At 40.4% G+C, this 25,146-nt stretch overlaps 1 protein-coding gene across 1 annotated transcript in view; it reads right to left on the minus strand.

Annotated features, from left to right (window-relative positions):
• The window catches only part of LOC134171174 (uncharacterized), a 271,085-nt gene extending 246,333 nt beyond the window's left edge, over window positions 1–24,752 (minus strand). The window contains exon 1 of the mRNA XM_062633147.1: window positions 24,287–24,752. Within this exon, the coding sequence (XP_062489131.1) occupies window positions 24,287–24,752 (466 nt within the window). The remainder of the gene's footprint in view (window positions 1–24,286) is intronic.
• Between the last annotated feature and the right edge of the window lie 394 nt (window positions 24,753–25,146).

Raw genomic sequence — 25,146 nt, forward strand, 5'->3', positions numbered from 1 at the left:
GAATTGAGAAACAGGACATGACAACCCAGAAAATCTTACAGACAATATGTCTGGTTATCACCAGGGACTACCCTATTGATTTCCTACTGGCCAGGATCTGCAAAAGTATTTTGCATTGTGCATTACAATTCAAATTACTTAATACAGTAATTATGGGAATGTGATCACACAAATTAAAGACAATGCATGAGAAGGTCCAAAAGACAATTATAATTTCAGGCTCCATATCCATAAATACATGCTAAACTCTGTTGCTACTGAATGCCCTTTGAGAAAGATTTGGGGGTTTTTTTGCCCTCTATTCAAAGAAAAGAACAGCGGGCCAGGGGGAGGCTCTTTCCTGTATTTAATATGGCTTATTGTTGCCTTACATATGTTCTTTCTGTTGTTTCAAGATACTGTTGGCAGAGTAGCATACCTCAATGCTGTTTTATCACAGTGTGAAAAACACCAGATGTACAAAATTAAAGTTCGAGTTAATCAAAATATTGCTTGACAAAGCAAATAATTGAATTTCACTTTCAATGCACTGTGGTAGAAAATAATTAACGTGCAGCATCTTCAACATCTGGATACAACTTCCAATTTCCTTTTTAACATCATAGAATGCTGTCTACACACTTTTTAACGGTACCCCTGATAATAATATATTCTGTTTTTAATCATATTCCACGTTGCAGGAAATGAAGCTTGCAATTTTCCCAGGTGCTTAGCAAATTACTACTGCCAGCTAATTCTCATCCCCCAAGTTAAGAGTTTCAACACTGTGCACATTAACAGCCTGCTTATGCTCTTCCTGTACAACAGAAGGTAAGTTAATATGTGCTTCAATTATATCCAGTTTGTGCCTTTATAGTACCCTGTGGGCAGCACTAAGAAGGCTGTAAATGTACTTATCCTGCTTCTTTAATGCTCTACTGTATTACAGGAGAGAGGGAGAGAAAGAGAGAGAACTGTATCATTTTATCAAGAGAATCAATAAGGAACTCAACTTCACTGTATTGATTCAAGAGAGCTGCGAAGGTACAGCTCTCTACTTGCTATGAAAAAGCTTTTCTGCGCTTGACTTATATAAATTTCCCTTTTCTTCACATATGCACATGATCACAGACATTATTAAGCCTGTATTCGTCAGCTTTAATAAAATGCACATGAAGCACATTTTCATGTATTGTAGAGACTTTAACTTAAATTAAAATGGAAGATATACTGCACAATTGCCTCTTCAAACTGCACCTATTGACCTAACTGAACAGTGTCTTAAAAGAAGGCACTCTATTTTTTCTCAGCTTGTTTATTTTATTGCAGGCCAGCCTGAGGTTTCATGAAGTAAGTGCACACTTGCACTCATACAATTTACATGTTTTTCCTTTCTATTTCCAATGTAACATTCACCTACCAGTGGTTGACCAAGTGACTTTTGTATTTTAAAATTTAATTTTTATTTATCATGGTAACCACTTTCTTTCTTGTTTTCTATGGAAATTTTCCAGAAGAGTTGGAAAACAAACAAACAAACAAAACTGTGGGGAAAAAAGTAGCTTTCAAAGTATCATAATATTTGGGAAGGGAATATAAATTTCTCCTGCATTAGGGGACATTATAGCTATATTTCCTGTTGCTAGAAAAAAATTCCTTGAGAAAGATTATATGCAAATTTTTAGACTAACAAATTTTGAAAAATAATTCCTCTCAATATTCACTCAAATTGTTTTTTTATGTAAAATTTCAAAGTGAAAGGTTATATTGTTATTGCAAATACTTAGTTTTCAGTACACAATTGTTAGATTCAGACAATTTGATACTTCTCTATATCCTTCCAATCTTAATTTAACATATCAAAAAAAAACAAAGTACAGAACCAGAACCTGTGGTTCAGCAAAAGTGTAATCCATACGTATGTGTCAGTTTATACTGGGAAAATTTTACACCAGTAGACATTTTTTTTTAAGAAAGAGTAAAATTTGAGAGGCGATCTTACTGTAGTGCAGATTAGATACATGACAACACTGACAGTTCCTTTTCTAGTACATTTTTTCCACTTGCAAAAGTTAATATATATATATATAAGGTTCCACTTTAAATGTAACATATTCATTTTTAAATATGCAAGTGATCCTTACAAGCAAGAATCAAATCAAGACTATTTTCATGCCTTGGAGAATGTACCTTTTGCATGAAGTTTGTGTGTGGCATCAAATATGACCAAATGGACATGGAATTCCTTGGCAATTGCATGGAAGTCCTTGGGCTGGAGGCTTAAATGGCTACAAAAATCTAATATGTATTTTTACTGAAACACCACATAAATCCATTACAATTATTTTAAAACAAGGTATCTTTTAACCTTCTAATTTCTTTCTCAATTTTGTAATATTGACTTGCTTCTCCAGAATAATTTCTTCTCCATTGTCTGTCTCTTTTACAGATATTCTGAAGCACTGCTGAACCAAATGTTATGTAAAAATGTCCTAGACTTTTTGATTTAACAACCTGGTTATATGCAACTTCAAGTCAACCAGAGGCAAAACAACAGTTTGTCCCACAAATTGTTGGGGACAAAGGTAAAGAAGGAATATGTCAAGATTTTCCTATGCTATAGACCCAAGCACCTCCATCTCATTAGCTTCTGCTCTACTTTATTTACAATTTATATATCATCTTTATTTGAGATACTGTAAATTACTGTACAAAAATGTATGGAAAAGTAGAGATAAAAAAGGGACCAACACTTGTGCAAGCTGCCCTACTACTAGAATCATAGAATCGTCGAATATTTAGGGTTGGAAACGACCTTAAGATCATCTAGTTCCAAATCCCCCGTCATCGGCAGGGATGCCTCATACTAGACCATGTCACCCAAGGCTCTGTCCAACCTGGCCTTGAATACTGCCAGGGATGGAGCATTTACCACTTCTTTGGGTAACCTGTTCCAGTGCCTCACCACCCTCAAGCATGTCAAGGTCCCTCTGGATGGCATCTTTTCCCTTGTGTATCAGCCAAACCATAGAGATTAGTGTCATCAAACTTGCTGAGAGAGAGGGTGCACTCAATCCCATTGTCCATGCTGCTGACAAAGATGTTGAACAGGATCAGTCCCAACACCAGCCCCTGAAGGACTTCTTTTGGAAGTTTTATTAGTACCAACCATCAGTCTGGTTCAGGCAGCCACAGTAAATAGATCACAATGGAGACACTGGCAGACTTTATTGACTACATCTGCCTCCATATCCTGTTTCAGCATTCTCAAAACAAATTGTTCCAAGAGACTCCAATCAGGGGGGACCAAAGATCCCATTAGTTCAGGAGAATCTACACTTTAGCTTCTCAGCTGTTGGAGTTCTCATATTCACCATGCTCTGAATTCAGAAATACAGAAATGAATTAAAAAAAAACAAACAAACAAAAAAAAACACAAAAAACTCTTCGTTTTTTAGTGAATTAACAAAATGTGTTCAATTTTGCTGTCAACTTCTTACCAATTGTTGGGGAAAGTCAGGGTCAGTTCCTTAACAGTTCAGTAATAGAGAAGAAGAAAGAAAATAACATTATATGCAAAAGATTGTTTGACTACCTCATATAAGATACTGCATTTCAATGTTCACTAACAGGGTTGAGAAATTCTCATCATTAATCTGCTGTGTATACTCTGCAGTTGCTCCTTGAGCAGGTCAGCTGTTGCCAGCAATGGCAACATGGTACTTGGAAGGAATACAGAAAACATATTACTTTATACACTCTGCACAGGATATCTAGTAATGCTTCTTGGACATAAACATACAGCCCATAGGTCCTATGCTCATCCAGAATTTTGCAGCATAAAAAATATGAACTATTTATCAAAGTGGGCCTTCTACTTATGTATATATACTGTTCTGAATTCTCTTGGAATGTTTTCTCATGAAAAATGTGAAAGATTAAACTATGACTACATGCAAAGTTTTCTTTGCTCTAATACAGTGCTGATATACGTAAGACCTGTTATCTAAATCATGATGGAAGCATTTGGGTCAGTGGGATACATGTGTACAATTACTGTAATGAATCTCATTGTGTGTATATAAATACACACACATATGTACACATACATACACACAGAAATCATTATACATGTAGACAGACTCAAATACCATTACTTGTACATACTGGTGTATGCAACTGTATCTCAGTATGTCCATCCAATAAATGTATTTTCAACTGAAGAAATTAATTCATTCCTCTTTCCAGGATTATCTGATTTCTCTTTTAACTACTTAAGGAAATGAAGGCAAGGCAGACAACAGGCTAACACTTTCAGATAGTTACATACGTTTGTGTTTATCATAAGAAGGAATATACTCCTCATACACTCCCTCGCTCCGTCATTGCTGGCATGATAGGCCCCTGAGCTTGCCAAACCATAATGATTTTTTCTCCATTTTTTTTTCATAAAAAAGAACCCCAGAAAGCTAAGTGAACTAAAAGCTTTTCATGTTTTGGTTTCTTTGCTTTTTTTTTTTTTTTTTTTTATTAGCAGAAAACTCAGTAAAGCGTTTTCTTTGGTTGCCGCAAACTTCACAGTCACCTCTGGGCATCTAGAAAGATAGGTTTTGCAGTTTTTTACCTTGAAGGTTAGGATGTATAACTCTTCCTTACATAATCTCTGTTGTGTTGCAGGCTTCCAGCAAACCTGTGACTCCCCAGTTCCCTGTTCCACAAAATCCTATGAAGACTTTCCCTTCTGAGAAAGCTCCCAGGAAAGTAACAACTTCCCTTTACTTCCTTGGAGCTCCACCTAACCCAGAAGACAGCAGCCTGGCTGGAGCAAACTGACAGGCCCCCTTTCTGTTGTTCCCAAAAGGAGCATAACACAAAGGCAGACAACACAGGATAAACAAGTACCATCTGTCTCAGAGTGCGGTTTGTCAAAATTAGCTAATTAACTTCTGTATCAATACCTATTTCTAACTTAAAAAGTGAAGGACAATGCCCACAATATTTATATGCTGAACAGAACATTTTAATGCTCCCTTGCAAAATGGACATTTGGCACAAAGTAATTAATTTACTACTCCTATGTACATAGGTGTTCATATGTAAAAGAGTCTTTTGGAATATCTGGTCTTTAACAAAACTTCATGTCATTAAAGCACTGCTTGGATTTTGATCTCCCTGTCCTTGTTTAATCACTGTCTTCATTAACATAATTGTGATCTTCCTTTTTTCTTAATTTTTCCTCATTTAGTCTGGATTTTTAAAACAGAGTTAATAAAAGGGACAGCTCAGTATTCACCGTTTTAGCCTAATTCTAAAATGCTCCTGTAAATCTCAACTGGCCCCTGTCAGAAGTGAAGTCAGTAACACAGGCCCATTATGCCTTAAAAGAGCAGACACCAGCCAGATCCTCTGTGGGCACAGGAACTCTGTGGGAGGGCTCAAAACATTTTATCACCTGGGTTAGAGGTGGTGTCTCCCTTCTCTGAAAATAATTAGCCAAAATGTTTTTTAATTAGCTGACTCTTGATTTCACATCTTTTGAAAGACCAGGATCTTTCATACTTCCTTAACTGCTACAACTGTTTTTAGTGTCACAAGACTTCCAGCTTGGACACATAATTCAGATTTAACCAAATACTGCCTCTTGTTCTTCCGTATATGAATATGAACTGAATATGAGATGAAGAGAAGCATGCTTTCAGAATCCATGGTCCCACTGTAATTTACCCCATTTTTTATTCCTAAACAGCTTTTACAGCTTAGCTAAAGAAAAACTGATCTACAACACAAAGGAATCAGTGGTAAAATTTTCACAGTAATATAGAATAAATAGTTAACTTTCTTGAAGATGTGTCAATCCAAATATTAAGAACTGTATTCTTAGTTTTCCCTTTAACAGTTATGCCACATGATTACATGAAGAGAGAATAATATTTTTTATACCAATGTGGGTATAATTTTGATAAATAAGTGAAAGACTTATTTTACTCACGTCAGTTAAACTTTTAAGAACTGCTAGAATAATCTTCCTTTCTCCACATTTTCCTTTGTACTACAGATATTCGAGATAAGGAAAAATGATGCATATTAGAGCTTTATGAAGTATTTGAAAGAAACAGAAAATGTAGGATAAAAAATAATTTTAAATGGACTGTTAAATTTATACTTCTAGGGTTGTGTGTTTGTTTTTTTTTTAATTAAGATCATTAGCACTTTATAAATTTCATAATTCTTTTCCTTGTAACATTAGGTTTATTAAGTATAACATCATTTTTCACTGGTATATATGGTACAATGCCAAATCATAAACCAAACAAACAGCGAGAGAGAGGGGGAGACATACTAACAGAGGTGTTTCTTAATAACAGAAACCTAGCAAAAGAGGCATCAAATTTGTCAGCAGAACTGCAGATATGACTCTATCAATAATCCATGGCACTTTTGTATTTCCCAGCTGAGGCTATTATACAGCTTTGGACGACAGCCTGCTTCAGCTTCATCATAGAATCCACTGGGACAGAAACTCATAACTGCCTTTCAACATAGATCCTTCATATAAAGGGTAATAACTGCAGCCAGTCAGTGTAGTAAGATTATCAGACAGTGCAGCAATGAGCTGCAAAATATGGGAAAGCCAGCCTGACAGAAACCTGACAAAATAACCTCAGCAGGTTAACTCCTTTCAACATCAAGGGAAGAAAGGTAGCAGAAAGATCCCTCACAGAACCCTCCTCAACACTGATGCTTTTTAATTAGAGACCTATCTTCAAACATTAGGGAAACTGAATAATTAATCAGAATCTTGAGCCATTTCAGGAAAAGTGATAAAGATATTACAGAAGGTTTTTATCTCTACTTGTGAACATTACTGATATTCTTGCAAGTCCATTGATTGCCAGTAGCAGGTTTCAATAGGACTGTCATTGTGATAACATTATTATCTCATAAAGCTTTTATCTAATAAGGTATCTATGTAATATATATAAAAGACACAATAGGGCCTATTAAATTATCAAGGTCAAAAGCTTCAAAAACTTCTATACGACTTACTCAGAATCCACTATCCTATTTTCAGATGTTCAAAATAAACATTAGTCAGAGCCAGATAACTTTATCTCCAGCTCCTGAGGTCATTCAAAAATTACACAAAACAATAAAATACAATTACACAAAACTCTGAATTTGTTTTGATAGAGGCTGGCTTTCACACACAAGTGGAAATTCAAGGGCCCAAGAGCTTGTGCAAGCTGCCCTACTACTAGAATCACAGAATAGTTAGGGTTGGAAAGGACCTTAAGATCATCAAGTTCCAAACCCCCTGTCATGGGCAGGGGCACCTCACCCCAGACCATATCACTCAAGGCTCTGTCCAACCTGGCCTTGAACACTGTCAGGGATGGAGCATTCACAACTTCCTTGGGCAACCCATTCCACTGCCTCACCACCCTTACTTCTTCCTTATATCTAACCTGAACTTTCCTTGTCTAAGTTTAAGCCCATTACCCCTTGTCCTATTGCTACAGTCCCTTAGGAAGGCTGCTGAGGTCTTCACGCAGCCTTCTCTTCTCCAGGCTGAACAGCCCCAACTTTCTCAGCCTATCTTCATACAGGAGCTGCTCCAGCCCCCAGATCATCCTCGTGGTCCTCCTCTGGACTTGCTCCAACAGCTCCGTGTCCTTCTTATGCCGATGATAACAGAACTGCACGCATGTTCAGAGCAATTTAATGGTAAAGTTTTGATGGCAGATATAGAGGTATATAAAGGTTCAGTTGGCGGCCAGTCACAAGTAGTGCTCTCCAGAGCTGAGTGGCAAGGCCCATCTGTTCAATGATCTGGATTAGGGATCAAATGTAATCTCAGTAAGTTTCCAGATGACACCAAGTTGCATGGGAATGTTGATCTGCTTGAGGAAAGGAGGTTCCACAGATGGATTTGGACAGGCTGAATCAATGGGCTGTGGTCAATTGCATGAGGTTCAACGCAGCTTAGTGCTGGATCCTGCACTTGGGCCACAGCAACCCCATGCAATATACAGGCTTGGGGAAGAGTGGCTGGAAAGCTGCTCAGCAGAAAAGGGCCTAGTGGTGTTGGTCAACAGCCAGCTGAACATGAGCCAGCAGTGCGCCCAAGAAGGCCAACGTCATCTGGGCTTGTATCAGAAATAGCATGGCCAGCAGGGCCAGGGCACTGATCATCTGCCTGTATTCTGCAATGGTGAGGTCACACCTCAAATATTGTGTTCAGTTCTGGGCCACTCACTGCAAGAGAGACACTGAAGTGCTGGAGGGTATCCAAAGAAGGGCCACAAAGCTGGAGAAGTGTTTAGAGAAAAAGGAGGCAAGGAGCAGCTGAGGGAACCGAGGTTGTTTAGCCTGGAGAAAAGGAAGCTCAGGGGAGACCTTATTGCATTCTTCAGCTACATGAAAGGAGGTTGTAGCAAAGTGGGTGTCTGTCTTTTCCCCAATGTAACAAGCAGTAAAAAGAAGGAACAGCCTCAAGCTGTGTCAGAGGAGGTTCAGATTGGATATAAGGAAATATTTCTAGACCGAAAAGGTTGTCAAGCATTGGAACAGGCTGCTCAGAGAAATGGTTGAAACACTATCTCTGGAGGTGTTTAAAAGACCTGCAGATGTGGCACTTAGGGACATGGTTTAGCGGTGGACTTGGTAGTGCTTGGTTAATGGTTGGGCTTGAAGATCTTAAAGGTCTCTTCTAACCTAAATGATTATATGAAAGGAATACAGTGAAAAAAAAATTAAATTAGGCTTGCCTAAATACATTTCCACCTAAAAAGACACTTCTGCAGTCCAGTGTACTTGGGTTGGGTGGTGCAGAGTCAGTCTACTTACCATATGATGTCATGCTTAGCAATATAGTCTGCAGAGAGGGAGGAGGAAGCAAGAACATTCAGAGTTACGGTGTTTGTCTTCCCAAATAACCATTAGAAGTAATGGAGCCCTGCTTTTCTGAGGATGGCTGAATACCTGCCTGCCAATGGGAAATTGATTTTTTGTTTAGATTGTGCTCACAGTTTTTCCTTTACCTATTAATCTGTCTTTCATAGAATCACAGAATCATAGAATCGTTAGGGTTGGAAAGGACCTTAAGATCATCTAGTTCCAACACCCCTGCCATGGGCAGGAACACCTTACGCTAAATCATATCACCCAAGGCCTCGTCCAACCTGGCCTTGAACACTGCCAGGGATGGAGCATTCACAACCTCCCTGGGCAACCCATTCCACTGCCTCACCACCCTAACAGGAAAGAATTTCCTCCTTAGATCCAATCTAAACTTCCCCTGTTGAAGTTTTAACCCATTACCCCTTGTCCTGTCACTACAGTCTCTAATGAAAAGTCCCTCTCCAGCATCCCTATAGGGCCCCTTCAGATACTGGAAGGCTGCTATGAGGTCTCCATGCAGCCTTCTCTTATCCAGGCTGAACAGCCCCAACTTCCTCAGCCTGTCTTCATACAGGAGGTGCTCCTTTATGTGGGCCCATGAGTTTTCTCACTTTTGCCCTCCAAATTTTCTCCCTCTTCCCACTGTAGCAGGAGTGAGTGAGCAGATGTGTGGTACTTAGACACCTACCAGGGTTAAACAACAAGACTTACTAATAACCAGCAGTCCTAAACCCATAACTGACATGAAAGAAAAAGTTAATGAGGAATTTAGCTAAGTACAGTTACAGCTTGCTAAAAAATGCAAATGTAATACCTCCAAGTGATGAGAAATGACTTTAAATATGTAATGAAATCATGTAGATACTAAATATATTTATTAGTCTTATTTACAGAGTATTTTTTTCCTAAACAACATCTATTTTCTGATTTAAAAGTTCCATTGATTCCCTTTTTTTATTAGAAAAAAAATAATAATTTAAAACCCATTAAATTTGTTGTCTGATCTGATTGACCTGGTAAAGAAACCAATGAGCATAATGAAGGCGTCTTTCAGATCCTTGCTTCTTTTTTTCTTTTTTCCTTTTCACGATTAGCTGCTAACAGTGTTGAATAACTGAATAGCTAGAATGGTTTTGTTACATTGAGAAATACAATACACCAGCAGAAAATGTATTTTTAAAAAAGTAACAGGTAAATGCAGTAATTTAACTATAGTCAAAAATCCCCAACCAGAGAACAAAAAAAACATAGTGATTATAAGGTATCAATTATGTAGGGGTTTTATAATAATTTATTTATTATGACTCCTAATATTTCATCATGAGGCTTGATGATTAAATGCCATTCCATAGAATACACACAAGAGAGATTTTTATTCCCTGTTCAAAATTCTTCATGCTGTTTTGCAAGGGAAAAAGAGCGTCCTTGCTTAATCTTGTTGTGTCACCAGGTAACCAGTATAGGACCTCAGTCTAGCCACTCTAATTTTTTTTGTGGCCTTTTTTTAATGGTTTTCTGAGGAAAAACATTAGGTTTTGACATACAGGACAGAAATATTTCCTTTTTTTTTTTTTTCTGAGAATCTGCTATTTTCCATTGAGAAAAATCAAACAAGATATGCTATTTAGGGTGGTTTTAACACATATCTGAGAATAGGCTCTTGTGAAATGGAAGAAGTGTGGTTTATTTCATATAATTTCAACACGACATTGATCTCTCCCTTTTTTTCCCAGTCTCTTATAGGTTCTAATGTTTTCCTGAAAAAGACCTTATAACTTACAATTATTTCTCCCAGTGTAGAGGGAGCCTACAACCAAGTTGTCCTGGGTTCAGCAGTAGCAGTCATTTTTCCCCTTCTTGGTAGCTGGTGCAGTGCAGTGTTTTGACTTTCAGCTTGGGAACAGAGCTGATAGTGATGTTTAGGTTTGGCCAAGGACTTTGTGAGCCTCATGCTCTGCCAGGGAGGAGGGGAAGCCAGGAGGAAGCAGAGACAGGACACCTGACCCAAACTGACCAAAGAGGTATTCCATACCACAGCACGTCATGCCCAGGATGTAACTGGGAGTTAGCCGGAAGGACTGGGGGACGGCAGGGTTGGAGGAGGTATCGGTCAGAGCTTGGTCGGGCTGGGGGGGCGAGTTATCGGTCGGCTGGTGGTGAGATGTTGTATTCTCTTCCCGTGTTATTTCCTTTATCATTATTATCATTGGTGGTAGCAGTAGTGATTTGTGTTATACCTTAGTTACTAAACTGTTCTTATCTCAACCCGTGGGAGTTGCATTCTTTTTGATTCTCCTCTCCGTCCCTCCAAGAGCAGGGGGAGGGCAAGAAAAGGGGGGGAAGTGAGCGAACGAGTTACCTGACTGGGTTTAAACCACGACAGTTCTTTTTGGCGCCCAACGTGGGGCACGAAGGGTTGAGATAACGACAGATTTGACTGGATTAATAGTCACTCGTCACAATGCTGATTTATTGGCTCTCAGAGTTGTTCTTGTTGATCTCACAGCTTCAGAATGTTGTAACTTACGTAGAGCCGGTATTTGCTGTGATAGTGTTTATCAGGTATGGGGCCTGGGCTAAGGTTCTTGTCTCACTGTGCTTTATGGCAATGGCTTGTAATACGGACGGGCTCCAGCAGCAGGGCGGGACGGACGTGGCCGTGGACTTGTACCTGGCCGTCCGGCTGCTCATCACCGTCCTGGCCCTCACCCTACTCTCCATCTTCGTGAGGCTGCGGGGAGCAGAGGGGGAGCGGCCTCGGGAGCCGGCGGCAGCCGAAGCGGCCCGGGAGAGCGGCCCCGGGGACCAAGCGGCGGCAGGAGCGGGGCCGGAGGCCGCGAGGGGACGGCTGCCGGTGGAGGAGGTCGGGGCGGTCGAGGAGCAGAAACAAGGGGCTGCCGAGCAGCGGGAGAAGGCGGCGGAGGAGCCGAGCCCCGCAGCCGAGCCGAGCCCCGCGGAGGAGCCGAGCCCCGCGGAAGAGCCGAGCCCCGCGGAGGAGCCGAGCCCCGCGGCCTAGCCCAGCCCCGCGGCCGAGCCCAGCCCCGCGACGGCCGAGAGCGTTTCCCGGAAGCCGCCCGCCGAGCCCCAGGAGGATGCAGGAGACCACGCAGCATTTCCCAGCAAGGCAGAGGAGGAAGAGCTGGACTCAGGAAAAGAGAAGCTGGCGGTGGGAGAGCCGGCAAGCACAGCGGCTACACCAGCCCCAGTGACAAGTACAGCAGCATCAACTGAGAGTTCTGAAGGTTTTGAATGGCCTTTGGGCATCCTTGGGACCTGCCTGCTGATTGTGATGGGGATCAGCATGTTGGCACACACACAGACTGTGTTTTACCCACAACCATTTTGTCTGATCTCAAAAGTTAAGCAGAGTCGGGTTTGGGTCTTGTCTGGGGTTAGACGAGGATATGGGGGGACCAAGAGGTTTTCCCCAAGGCTGCACAGCCAGGAGTGGCAGGGTGTGTGTGGCAGTATGGGCAAGTATCTAGTCCACTGGGCCCCTCCAGTGCTTTGGAAGCACCGGAGATGGAAGGCAGCTGTATGGAGTCCCCAGCAACAAGCTGCAGAAACTGCTGAAGGGGACAGTGAATTATTTTAAGCCTGGTGGGCCCATGGCACTTCAGGCCATCAGAGCAGAGATGCAACACAGAGATGGCCTCATGATCGAGGGGTGGACTTAGCAATGGACACTATTGCCCAGGTTATTCACGAGTGTGAACACTGCACACAGTCTCTCCTGCTCTGGAAGACTGTTACAAGAGATGGAGCCTGACATCATGGACCAGATGGACTCAGCAGCTTTATAGGGACTGGTCCATGCACTAAGATAAGAGTGCACTGAGATAAGAGTGATGGTATATTGAAAATGTGGGATCTGAGCATGACGTGAATGGTATGGAATAAGGGGTGGATAATGTCCTGGGTTCAGCAGTAGCAGTCATTTTTCCCCTTCTTGGTAGCTGGTGCAGTGCAGTGTTTTGACTTTCAGCTTGGGAACAGAGCTGATAGTGATGTTTAGGTTTGGCCAAGGACTTTGTGAGCCTCATGCTCTGCCAGGGAGGAGGGGAAGCCAGGAGGAAGCAGAGACAGGACACCTGACCCAAACTGACCAAAGAGGTATTCCATACCACAGCACGTCATGCCCAGGATGTAACTGGGAGTTAGCCGGAAGGACTGGGGGACGGCAGGGTTGGAGGAGGTATCGGTCAGAGCTTGGTCGGGCTGGGGGGGCGAGTTATCGGTCGGCTGGTGGTGAGATGTTGTATTCTCTTCCCGTGTTATTTCCTTTATCATTATTATCATTGGTGGTAGCAGTAGTGATTTGTGTTATACCTTAGTTACTAAACTGTTCTTATCTCAACCCGTGGGAGTTGCATTCTTTTTGATTCTCCTCTCCGTCCCTCCAAGAGCAGGGGGAGGGCAAGAAAAGGGGGGGAAGTGAGCGAACGAGTTACCTGACTGGGTTTAAACCACGACACAAGTGTACCATGTAAGTTGTACTTTAGCATGAAAGTCTTTGTGGACAGTGGAACATCAGGTTTCTATGTCTTCAGCTCTCCTAAATGAACACATTACAGTGGGCAAAATGCAGTTTATCATTAAACCAATTTGAACCCAACCAATTCATTAATGTTATACATACCTTAAAAAAAAAAAAAAATGTTGAAACTAAGGATGGTATTTATTTAAAAAAGTTTAGCTGAGTAGGAGGCATGGAGCACCAAAGAAAATCAGTCCAGGCTTCTGTAGACAATAGATAGGAGTATAGGAGTAGACACTTACAGGGAACAACTGAAATAATTACTTTGGATATATGACTTAGGATTGCACCCTAGAAGTGGCCATTTCTTTCTCTTGACTTTAAGAACAGTTACTATTAGTGACTGAAGTCTTAAGGATCAGTTGAATTCTCCTGAACTGTTTTCATATTTTGATAGAATGCAAGTATTACAAATTTTTCTAACAGGATATTCACATTTTCCAGTATTTGCCCAACCCTGTTACAAAGAATAGAAATGTCAAATCATTCTGCAATTTGAAATATCTTTATTTTGCTTGTCACTACTTATTAATAACAGAGAAACTTCAGACATCTCTATCTAATGTCTGAAATATAATTTACGACCACCTGGGTTTAAACACCATAATGAGACTTCTGGACAGAAAATCACTAGAAGTACATGACAGCTCCTAAAGGAGTACATATGTACTGTGTTAGATTGTCAGGCATTCCTACTGAAGCCTACTGCAATATATTAACCCTTCTTCATGCTTCAAGCAACAGACAATGAGCACAAGGTAGGCATAATTCACCTGAAAGCTTCAACAGCAGAAAATTATGTAAGATAACTTTTCAGCCTACTACAGCAGTGAAGAAATAGTCCTGCTTTGTCTCACAAACCCTCTTGTGCCTCTTTCCTTCCTGCTATGACTTTTTCTAAACTATTCTCTTCATGCCTTACTTAGAACAAAACACCACATTCACATTGGAGAATGCTGGTTTGTTTCTGAATCAATCCCCTATATACCAACAACGTATGGAGCTATTTTGATGCAGTTCTGTGTCAGATCACAAAAAGTCTCTTTACATGTTTATAGAGATGTATAAAAATTAAATTATGTATTGGTTTCAACGTGGTAAATAAAAAATCTCAATATATCCAAGCACAGTATAATGAACAGTCTTCAAAAAAAAAAAAAAAGTCACTTACCTTTGTGCAAAACCTGAAAATCCATAATTACTTACAGAGAAGAGAAAAAAAAAGCTATACAATCATGGATTATTACAGAGGTTTCTGTCATATATTGAGTAACTGTGTGAGCCCTTGGTCTCCACTGAGGCATTAATTCTATTCCATGGACACCTTAAAATTCAGTTATATACTGAGCCAGGGTGAAAAACAGTCTTATTAAAACTCTCAATGAGAGGAAAGCCCTGGAATCCTTGCATTGAGGTAGATCCACAGTTTTGCTGAATCAAAAATGACCAAAACCTGAAGTTTCTGCTCCTGTCAGCATCCTTCTTCCTAAATAGTGCAAGATCATAGATACTTGGATGTATGATATCCAACAGCTTGATTTAGGACAGGAAGAGCTCAGCACTTTTCTGGAATTTCACCAGATAAGCTGGAAGTAACCCAAATTTACCCTGTTTCCAAAGGAATGTTCATAGAATATATTTGCTTTCTTCTTCTAATTAATTAATTAATTAATTAAATAAATAAATAAATAAATAAATAATCCCAGAATTCTTCTATCAGCTCTTTCTCAAAAGAGCCCCTGTACCATGACTTCTGTCACCTACCTGGCATGTTTCGTAATCTTTAATTTTTTAAATACACCTTTACATGGTTTAAGGAAAAAGTACCTTTATGAGACATGAGATTTTAAGACCAGTACAAATTTATTCCCAAGGCAATTAATCATAAAATCATAGAAATGTGGGCTGCAAGAGACATCATGTAGTTCAATTTCCCACTCAAAGCAGGACTATCACCAACACATAATATTAAAAGATCATTCTTCATTTAAATCCTTCCTTGGTGTTAGAGATTTGAACCATATAAATCATAAAATCTTAATAAGGGAGCTATCACAGACTTCCAGTTTTCCATGTATCATACAACAGCAGCATTCTCAAAACACTGTTTTTCTGGCAATATCCTCTCAGGAACAACATACAAGGGCCACTGTTCACAAAAAAAAATAAAATATTAATTCCTTTCTAAAAATGCTAACATTACAGAACTTAGCATTTAAAATTTATGAAAGATCATTTAATAAACACTTAAATAATACAATACGCGTTAAAGATTTTGTTGTGTTGTATTCATGTTTATTGTAACGGTATTTTGTATTTCAGAAGGTACAGTGGTTGCCATGGAAACTAATTTTTAGCCTTTTGCAGAGTAAATAATTCTATAAATCTCACTTCATCTCCAGCCCCCAGATATGATTTCCCTTTATTTTTGGGATGGGACAGGAGAGAGGGATACTTTTTTCCTCCTTAGGTACTTTTTTTCTACGTAGTAGCTTTTCAGCTTATCTAGCATGTCTTCTAGAGAAACAGAAGTAATTAAGAACAAAAGAGAAGAATCCAGGTCTTGCAGGAGTCCTTGTTTGAATTACAAAATGCTTCATGAATTTATGGAAAATAATTTATTTCTCAGAACCTCATTACTTCCAGAAGTAGAATATAAATAAAGGACTTGCTAAATATACTTCTCAATAACTTGAGAAGCTGAGCTAATTATTTTTGTAAAATGATTTAAAATACTGCAAATAAAGGTGCTGCAGAAGCTCGAATATCATTCTGACCGTTACTACAATTTATTACTGTGCTGGGACTAGTGGAGTTCATTTCTATAGAAAAGAAAATTATCAAGTGAATTTCACACTTCCTGGAATCTGCACATCACAGCAGTATTTTAATTTTTTAATAGAGAGAGACTTAGATTTCATCTAATATGTAGTTTTGTATTTAGGAAAAAAGCATTTAGATGATTATTCAACAATGCAAGGTACTTACTTCAGGCATGTTTTTGATGGAATTGCACTAATAACTCCATCTTGTGTTACATCTTTATATGCTATTGTGCTATTATCTGTGCAATACTATGTAGTATCTATGAACCTAATAGGCAAACTATGTTTCTTTTATTTTTCATTTTTTTTCTTTCGTTTTGGTGTTGGTTTGGTTTGTCGTTTTTTTCCCCCAAACCCTAGACTTTTGCATTCCTCTTTGCAGTCTATTCTCTCCAGCAGTCATGCACAGCTGGAAAGTAGAAATCCCTATTCTACTGACAGGACTGATGCACAGTAGAGCTAATACATTCACCCGAAACCACGGAGCAAACCTGGGCCAGGGTAAGAAGAAGAATCACAGCTCCATAACCGACCTCCAATGTTCAACTAGTTTTCATGGCAGGGCCTAACCATCATACTAATAGAGAAGGAAGCTGTTAAACAGTGTCAGCTCTGAGTGTTGAAGATAGCCATATCTGGCAATGTTAGCTGTAGAGTTCACCACTAACTCATTTAAGACTTCTTTAGGTAAAGAACATTTGAACTGTACTCTGAAGAAATGAGTTGCTGTTGTTGTAAGAAAGTGAAGAGCAGAAGTGAAAGAGATCCTAGTATGTAAATGGGAAGTAGGAAAGAGGCCAGATGGGGAAGTCCCTGGAGAGTTGTTCCCACTGCATCTGCCAGGAATATGAGGGATACGGAGGAGGAAACCCTGAGTGGTGCTGCTGGGAATGAATCCTTCACCAGTTCCAACAGCATCTGTCTGTCTTCATCAAGTCTGCTGGCCTTTCCAAGTGCTCTGACATAACAAAAGTAAGCAGCAGGGCCAAGGCCATTTTGCTGTCCTCAGCATTCTGCTGCCTTGGAGAGCTATCTACCTTCACCATGACAAGAGACAGGACAAGTTTAAAAACAGCAAAGCTGCAGCCAGGGAAATTTCATGCAATTATGTCAACATTACTGTATGCAACATCTTTATTATAACTTTCATGTAAAGAAGAATTATGAAATACTTGTGAATATCAGGCCTCCATAAGAAACCATGTAGAGGCATCATCTACAACACAAAAATAGTTAGTGGATATGAAATCGTATTTTTTTCAGAAGACTGCCCTGTCCCAGCTCAAAAGAGCACAACAATGCCTCTAAAATCATCCTGTTAGTGATACAGAATAACATTTTTGAGTTTGGATTGCATGGGGACTTCTTAATTTTAACTGCTGTTGCAGTTAGATCTCTCTCTTCTGTCTGTTTCCATTTATTTCCTATGGAGGCAAAATTGGTTTTAATGTCAATAGAAGGTGCAAGTGCTCAGACTTTATGCAGGTTTTCCATGCACTTGAGTATCATAAGTGGTTCAAATACTTCCCTTTTGGCAACCATGTTTGAAAAAAAAAGCAAGGCTAAAATATAATTTTTGAGATATCTCCAGTGGCTGCATTGAATCACACTGCCCAGTTCAGTGTTTCCAAGCAATATCATCCTCCTTATACAGAATTTATGGACTTATTCAGGAATAATGAAGGAAAAGAAGATTACCATAATCATGTTTTCTGACTTGCTTTGTATTTATCCATACACTAATTCTGTAGAAAACAAATTTCTGATGCCAGCAATTTATTCCTCATGTATTTAATCTAAGAACTTGGGCATTCTGGGAATGTCTTATTTGTTTAGCCCTCAGGTTCTGAATGTTTTGGGTAAATAGAAAAGGAATCCAAACACAGTATTTGGTTTCAAGGAAATAAAAGACAAAAAAAACATTCACACAAGCAGCCTTTATATCTAAGCAATTTCTATTCTTGCAAGTCTTCAGACTGACATCGACATTTCAGAGCTTGCCAAACATATAAACCCCTTGAGCAAACGAACCATCACACAACTTCAAAGCTCTACACCTGACCTCCAATAATATGCACATTCTTAAGGTGCCTCCTGTTTCTAGCTGGTTTCCCACTCCATCTTGCTCTAGTCTCTTGCCCTTGGCACAAATTGAAGTGTTTAATATCAACTGTCTTATAAAGAATGTACACTTGTGAGGAAAGCAGTGGACTGAATAATTTGTTTTACAAACATTTACACCAGTTTATACAGTATAACTTCAACTAAATCACTCAAAATGAATAAATTAAAGGACATATTAAGATTCCCTAACTCCTGTCTTAAATTTTAGGTCTGACTTGTAAGTCAGACCCAAAAGCAGCCAAAATTACGAGATTCAGGGAAAGGTTTATTTCATGCCCATCTGAAGACCATAGAGGCTAGTAAAAATAATGTTTAATTTGGCAGATTGTCTCAGACATAATTTCAGTTACTCAAAAATACAAGCAAAACAAAGTTGAAAAGAGTGAATTTTGACATACACAACAAAGTATAAGTTAAAAAAAAAAGAAAAAAGAATTACAACCAAATGGAGCAAAAACTTTTATACTTATATCTCTAAATGAGCAAAATTTGATTGTGATTGTGACATACATGGAGGTATCTGATATCCTGAAAACTTCTGTATAGTGCATATAATTTTCACAAAATAGTTTTACTGAATGGGGGGAGAGAGGAATGTTTTTATCCTATCTTTCCTGCTATTTAAAATACAGTATTATATTCAGTTTGTTGAACTAAAATGTACAATATTATTTAATACTGTATCTGCACTGATATTTTTTCTTTTAATTCAACACAATATTCCAAAACAACATTAATTGCAGTAAAATTCTCAACCCCCCATTCCATAAAGTTTCTTTATCAACGCTGAAAAATTATTCATGAAAGAGATAAATAATAAGGGTCTAGTTCATATTAACAACAGAAAACACGGTAGATCTTTATATATAATCTTTACTGTAGACAGCAGTTTCATGGGAAAAAAAAGGGCAAGGTAACCAAGGCTAAAGGAAGGAAACGTTTACCAAGATAGGTAGCATTTAGGCCATTTAGATAGGTTTTATTCCCTGCACTGGAAATGATACGCTTTGTATATGGTTTTTGTGGACTTCCCTGAAAAGTCCATAATACAATATAGTTTAAACAATGGGTCATTACTGTTTAATTTTGCACATATATAACCTAAATGTCTAAAGCATGTTTGCATTGGTTTTTGCTGAAGAAAATCTGATCAATTACATTGATTTTGAGGACACAATATGTCAGTGTTAATTTACAATCTCCTTCTTAATACACACTCAACCATGTATTTTAAATAAACCCAGAACACAGTAGCACGCCCAGCTTCATTACCTCAATTAATCAAACAGCCCACTGTCTCTAATTAACATCAGCATACTATCTGTTCCTAAGATAGGGTAATACTCATTTTGAGCTGACTCACACACTGCAGACAGGAGCTGAGGCTCAATGCTGATCCCACTAAAACCTCTTAATTTCTTTCTTCAACTACCTTTGCAAGCGTATATGCACAGACGTTAGAAAGAAAGTGGGAAAAAAAGGTTAAAACAGACCATCAAACACAGTATCCATCATGTCCACATGTTGATGTGCACAACTAAGACATATAAGTCTGGGGTCTTCTTTAAAGTTACAAAGGTCTGTAAAGCAGGATAAAACTAATCCAAAGTTATTTTCTTCTAGAAATGGATCAAGCCTGCAGTGTCTTTGTATCCAGCCCAAAATATCTGAAATGTTCAGGCCTCTTTTACATTTCTGTAAAATCTACTGTTGAAATTGCAGCTGGCTCTTCAAGAAACCATTAACAGCCTCCAGCAAACTATGTTTTCCTTCTTCTGCATGACCTCCTCTTATTCATTCCACTTCACATTTGTAAAGCCAAAGAAGTCCTCCATCTACCAAGTCCTATGCAGTCTTAAAAATTTGGCCACCATCTTGCAAAGGCACTGGCTTCCTTGGACTTCTAGGGCATAGTTCTATCTGCTTCAAGTATTTCAACATTCCTACATTTTAATGTGCTACCAGATTTCACTACATAGTCTGTGTTGGAGGATGAGAGTAGTAAGTCAGTCAGACACCTTACAATTGCTTTGCTATTTTATTTGGATTTACTTTTTGTTTGTAGTAATGTGCTGCCCTTGCTCAGCTCAAAAGGCAATTCTTAAAACTGACCAGATTCAGACACCCCTTTCCAGGGCCCTGTTTACAGCCCCACACTTTCTGGTCTCATACCATACTTTCATACCATGAGTTGACTTGCTAGTTTGTCAGCCAACAGCAGAAACACAGTAGCTTGTACGTAAACCAGACAGGATTTGCCCCTAAGAACCCGAAATACAGGATCCCATAAAATACTCCATCTGTGTGAAGCAGGACACATGGAGCATTGTAAAAAGTCACAGTACTTAAACTCTAAAGAGTAAATTATTAGTGTTACTATAAAGGGAAATTAAATGTTTACTGTTATTCAAAACATGATGCAATTTTGCTCCTACTCAGAACTACTTTTCTTTCATTTTGCAGTCTTGGTCACACGGCAGGATATCTTGTTTTGTTAAAAGTTTGCTTTTATATTTTTACTGAAAGATTTTTTATCTAATCAAAATTATGAATGCATTAGCAAATAGTCTGGTCAATATTCATTACATTATGAATCAATCTGCTTCCGAAACACCCTCTGTTTTCTGTGGGTTTTTTTAAACCCTCAGCAAGAGGAAGATCTACAAGCAAGCCTTACGGGAAATATTATTATTTTTGTTTACACTCTGTCTGCAATTCATTCCTGAGACACATCCAAGCCATGGGAAATGGAACAGCATTTCAGAAAAAAGAGGAATATGCAAAACTACAGACTTCTCTAGGGATGCTGTTCCTCTGGTCTACTGGTTTATAGACTTGGTACAAGACGGCCAGTCTTGTGACTGAATTGATAGAATTTCCTTTTATGCCTGAACACTGAATAGAGATAAAGAGTCAAGGCAGTCCTTATCTTTATTCCTTAGAATATTCTCTTCTTTTAACAAACACATTTGAGAAGGAGAGTTCACCAAACCCCCAGACATAATTGTGCTAAAGCATATTCACCTGGGAATCCATTTATCATACACCATTTTTGTCACATTTATTTAAAGTGACAAAACTACATACAAGACGGTACAACTGTGATTTGCATCATTATTTTTTTTAATCCACTACTGATGCCCTCATCTGAAAGTTAACACAAGGGAGCCCACTTCTAAATTTTGATGTTATTCCTCCATAGCTCTGATAAAAGCAATTCCCTATTCTACATATCCTGTTTCTCTTGAATAGCTTGTTGCATACTACTTCCTTTTTCCTCCCCACTGACTCACAATTAAAGTTTCAGCAGTTCTAGTTATTGACTTAGCCACCCAAGGTAAAAAGCCCTAGTGCCCAGCTGACAATGTGATAACTGAATTTTCTTTCTGGAAAAGCAATATAAATGACATATGAGAAAATATTCCAGGTTTGCCTGTAATGTTGCTTTATCTACCTACTTACCTACTTCCAGAACTCCACCTCTGATGCTTCGATATACATAATAATTAAAAGCTTCAATCAAATGACCATCTGAAACATCATGTATTTTTCATGACCTCTCTTGAATTTGTATGTGTGTCATGGAATCATACACTGGTTTAGTTTGGAAGGGACCTTAAAAATCACCTAGTTCCAAAGCCCTACCATGGGCAGGTACAACGTCCACTATAGCAGGCTGCTCCAAGGCCCTTTCAACCTGACCTTGAACACTGCCAGGGATAGGGCAACTTTTCTGGGCAACCTGTTCCAGGGTTACTCACTAGGTCTCCAAAACACATAGAATCATAGAATAGTTAGGGTTCAAAACGGCCTTAAGATCAGACAGCTGAAACCAAGGCTGTGATCTGCAGCAGCCTCTTCCTTGTCAGGTACACCACACCTGTGGTCACCAGCAAAGATACAGTCCCTAATGACCTAGTAGCATGTCTTAATACTTGTAATGGCAATTTTGGCTTCAGATTGAATCCCGACACTCTCAATTCAATCTATGCAGTGCTTATGTCCAGAAAATTGCAAGATGCTTGTTTTCCTCATATACTCAAAACTACAAAACCTTTTCCCAGCACTTTCATAGAATCACAGAATCATAGAACCATAGAATCGTTAGGGTTGGAAAGGACCTTAAGATCATCTAGTTCCAACACCCCTGCCATGGGCAGAGACACCTCACACTAAACCATGTCACCCAACCTGGCCTTGAACACCGCAAGGGATGGAGCATTCATAACTTCCTTGGGCAGCCTATTGCACAGCCTCACCACCCTTACAGTAAGGAACTTCTTCCTTATAACCAATCTAAACTTCCCCGGTTTAAGTTTTAACCCATTACCCCTTGTCCTGTCACTACAGTACCTAATGAAGAGTCCCTCTCCAGCACTCCTATAGGCCCCCTTCAGATACTGGAAGGCTGCTATGAGGTCTCCATGCAGCCTTCTCTTCTCCAGGGTGAACAGCCCCAACTTCCTCAGACTGTCTTCATACGAGGTGCTCCAGTCCCCTGATCATCCTCATGGCCCTTCTCTGGACTTGTTCCAACAGTTCCATGTCCTTTTTATGTTGAGGACACCAGAACTGCACACAATACTCCAGGTGAGGTCTCACAAGAGCAGAGTAAAGGGGCAGGATCACCTCCTTCGACCTGCGGGTCACGCTCCTTTTAATGCAGCCCAGGATACGCTTGGCTTTCTGGGCTGCAAGTGCACACTGCCGGCTCATGTTCATTTTCTCATCGACCAGCACCCCCAATTCCTTCTCCGCAGGGCTGCTCTGAATCTCTTCTCTGCCCAACCTGTAGCTGTGTCTGGGATTGCTCCGACCCAGGTGTAGGACCTTGCACTTGGCATGGTGAAACCTCATGAGGTTGGCATCAGCCCTCCTCACAAGTGTGTCAAGGTCCCTCTGGATGGCATTCCTTCCCTCCTGCGTATCAACCGAACCACACATCTTGGTGTCATCGGCAAACTTGCTGAGGGCGCACTCAATCCCACTGTCCATGTCAGCAACAAAGATGTTAAACAAGACCGGTCCCAACACCGATCCCTGAGGGACACCACTCGTTACTGGTCTCCAGCCGGACATTGAGCCATTGACCACAACTCTTTGTGTGTGGCCATCCAGCCAGTTCTTTATCCACCGAGTGGTCCGTCCATCAAATTGATGTCGCTCCAATTTAGAGACAAGGATGTCATGTGGGACAGTGTCAAACGCTTTGCACAAGTCCAGGTAGATGACATCACCTGCTCTACCCCTGTCCATCAGTTCTGTAGCCCCATCATAGAAGGCCACCAAATTGGTCAGGCAGGATTTCCCCTTAGTGAAGCCATGCTGGCTGTCACCAAGCACCTTGTTGATTTTCATGTGCCTTAGCATGCCTTCCAGGAGAATCTGCTCCAAGATTTTGCCAGGCACAGAGGTGAGACTGACTGGTCTGTAATTCCCCAGGTCATCCATTTTCCCTTTCTTGAAAATGGGGGTTATATTTCCCTTTTTCCAGTCATCGGGAACTTCCCCTGACTGCCACGATTTCTCAAATATGATGGCCAGCGGCTTCGCAACTTCATTTGCCAGCTCCTTCAGGACCCGTAGATGGATCTCATCAGGACCCACGGACTTGTGCACATTCAGATTTTTAAGATGGTCTCAAACCAGAACCTCTCCTACAGCGGGGACAAGGTCTTCATTCTCACAATCCCTGCATCTGCCTTCCAAGACTTGGGTGGTGCAGTCAGAGCCTTTGGCAGTGAAGACCGAGGCAAAGAAGTCGTTCAGAACCTCAGCTTTCTCCAAATCCAGGGTAGCCAGTTCTCCTGAGAGCTTCCTGAGGGGGCCCAACTTGTCCCTAGTCTGTTTTTCATTTGCTATGTACCTGTAGAATCCCTTCCTGTTATCTTCCACACCCCTAGCCAAGTTTAATTCTAACTGGGCCTTAGCTTTCCTAACCTGGTCCCTAGCTTCCTGGACAACATCCCTGTATTCTTCCCAGGCCACCTGTCCTTGCTTCCACTTATTATAAGCCTCTTTTTCACTTGAATTTTCCTCAGCAGCTCCTTATCCATCCAAGGAGGTCTCCTGGCCCTCCTGCTGCACTTCCTTCTGGTTGGGATGCAACACTCCTGAGCTTGCAGCAGGTGATCCTTGAATATCGACCAAGAGTCTTGGGCCCCCCTGCCCTCTAGTGCTGTATCCCATGGAACCTTCCGAAGCAGGTTCCTGAAGAGGCCAAATTCTGCTCTTTTGAAGTCCAGGGCAGTGAGCTCGCTGCAGGCTCTTCTCACTGTCCTGAGGATCTCGAATTCAACCATCTCATGATCGCTGCATGCAAGACTGCCCTGGAGCGTCACATTTCCAATGAGCCCTTCCCTGTTGGTGAGCACGAGCTCAAGCATGGCACATCTCCTTGTCGGCTCCTCTATTACTTGCAGAAGGAAGTTGTCTTCTACACAATCGAGGAACCTCCTGGGTTGCTTGTGCCGGGCCGTACCGTCCTTCCAACAGATGTCAGGGTGGTTGAAGTCACCCATGAGAACAAGGGCCTGTGAGCGTGAGGCTTTTCCTATCTGTCTATGGAGTGCTTCATCCACAGGTTCTCCTTGATCAGGCGGTCTGTAACAGATCCCCACAGTAATGTCTCCCATAGCTGTTCTCCCTTTAACCCTGACCCACAAACTCTCTGTGGACTGCTCACCTGTCCCCAGACAGAGTTGCATACTCTCCAGCCTACCCCTAACATAAAGGGCAACTCCCTCTCCCCACCTGCCAGGCCTGTCTTTCCTAAAGAGC

Source organism: Pezoporus occidentalis, unplaced genomic scaffold (assembly GCF_034315485.1).
Source record: "Pezoporus occidentalis ecotype Australia unplaced genomic scaffold, CSIRO_AGI_Poc_V1 ctg4, whole genome shotgun sequence".
Taxonomy (NCBI): domain Eukaryota; kingdom Metazoa; phylum Chordata; class Aves; order Psittaciformes; family Psittacidae; genus Pezoporus; species Pezoporus occidentalis.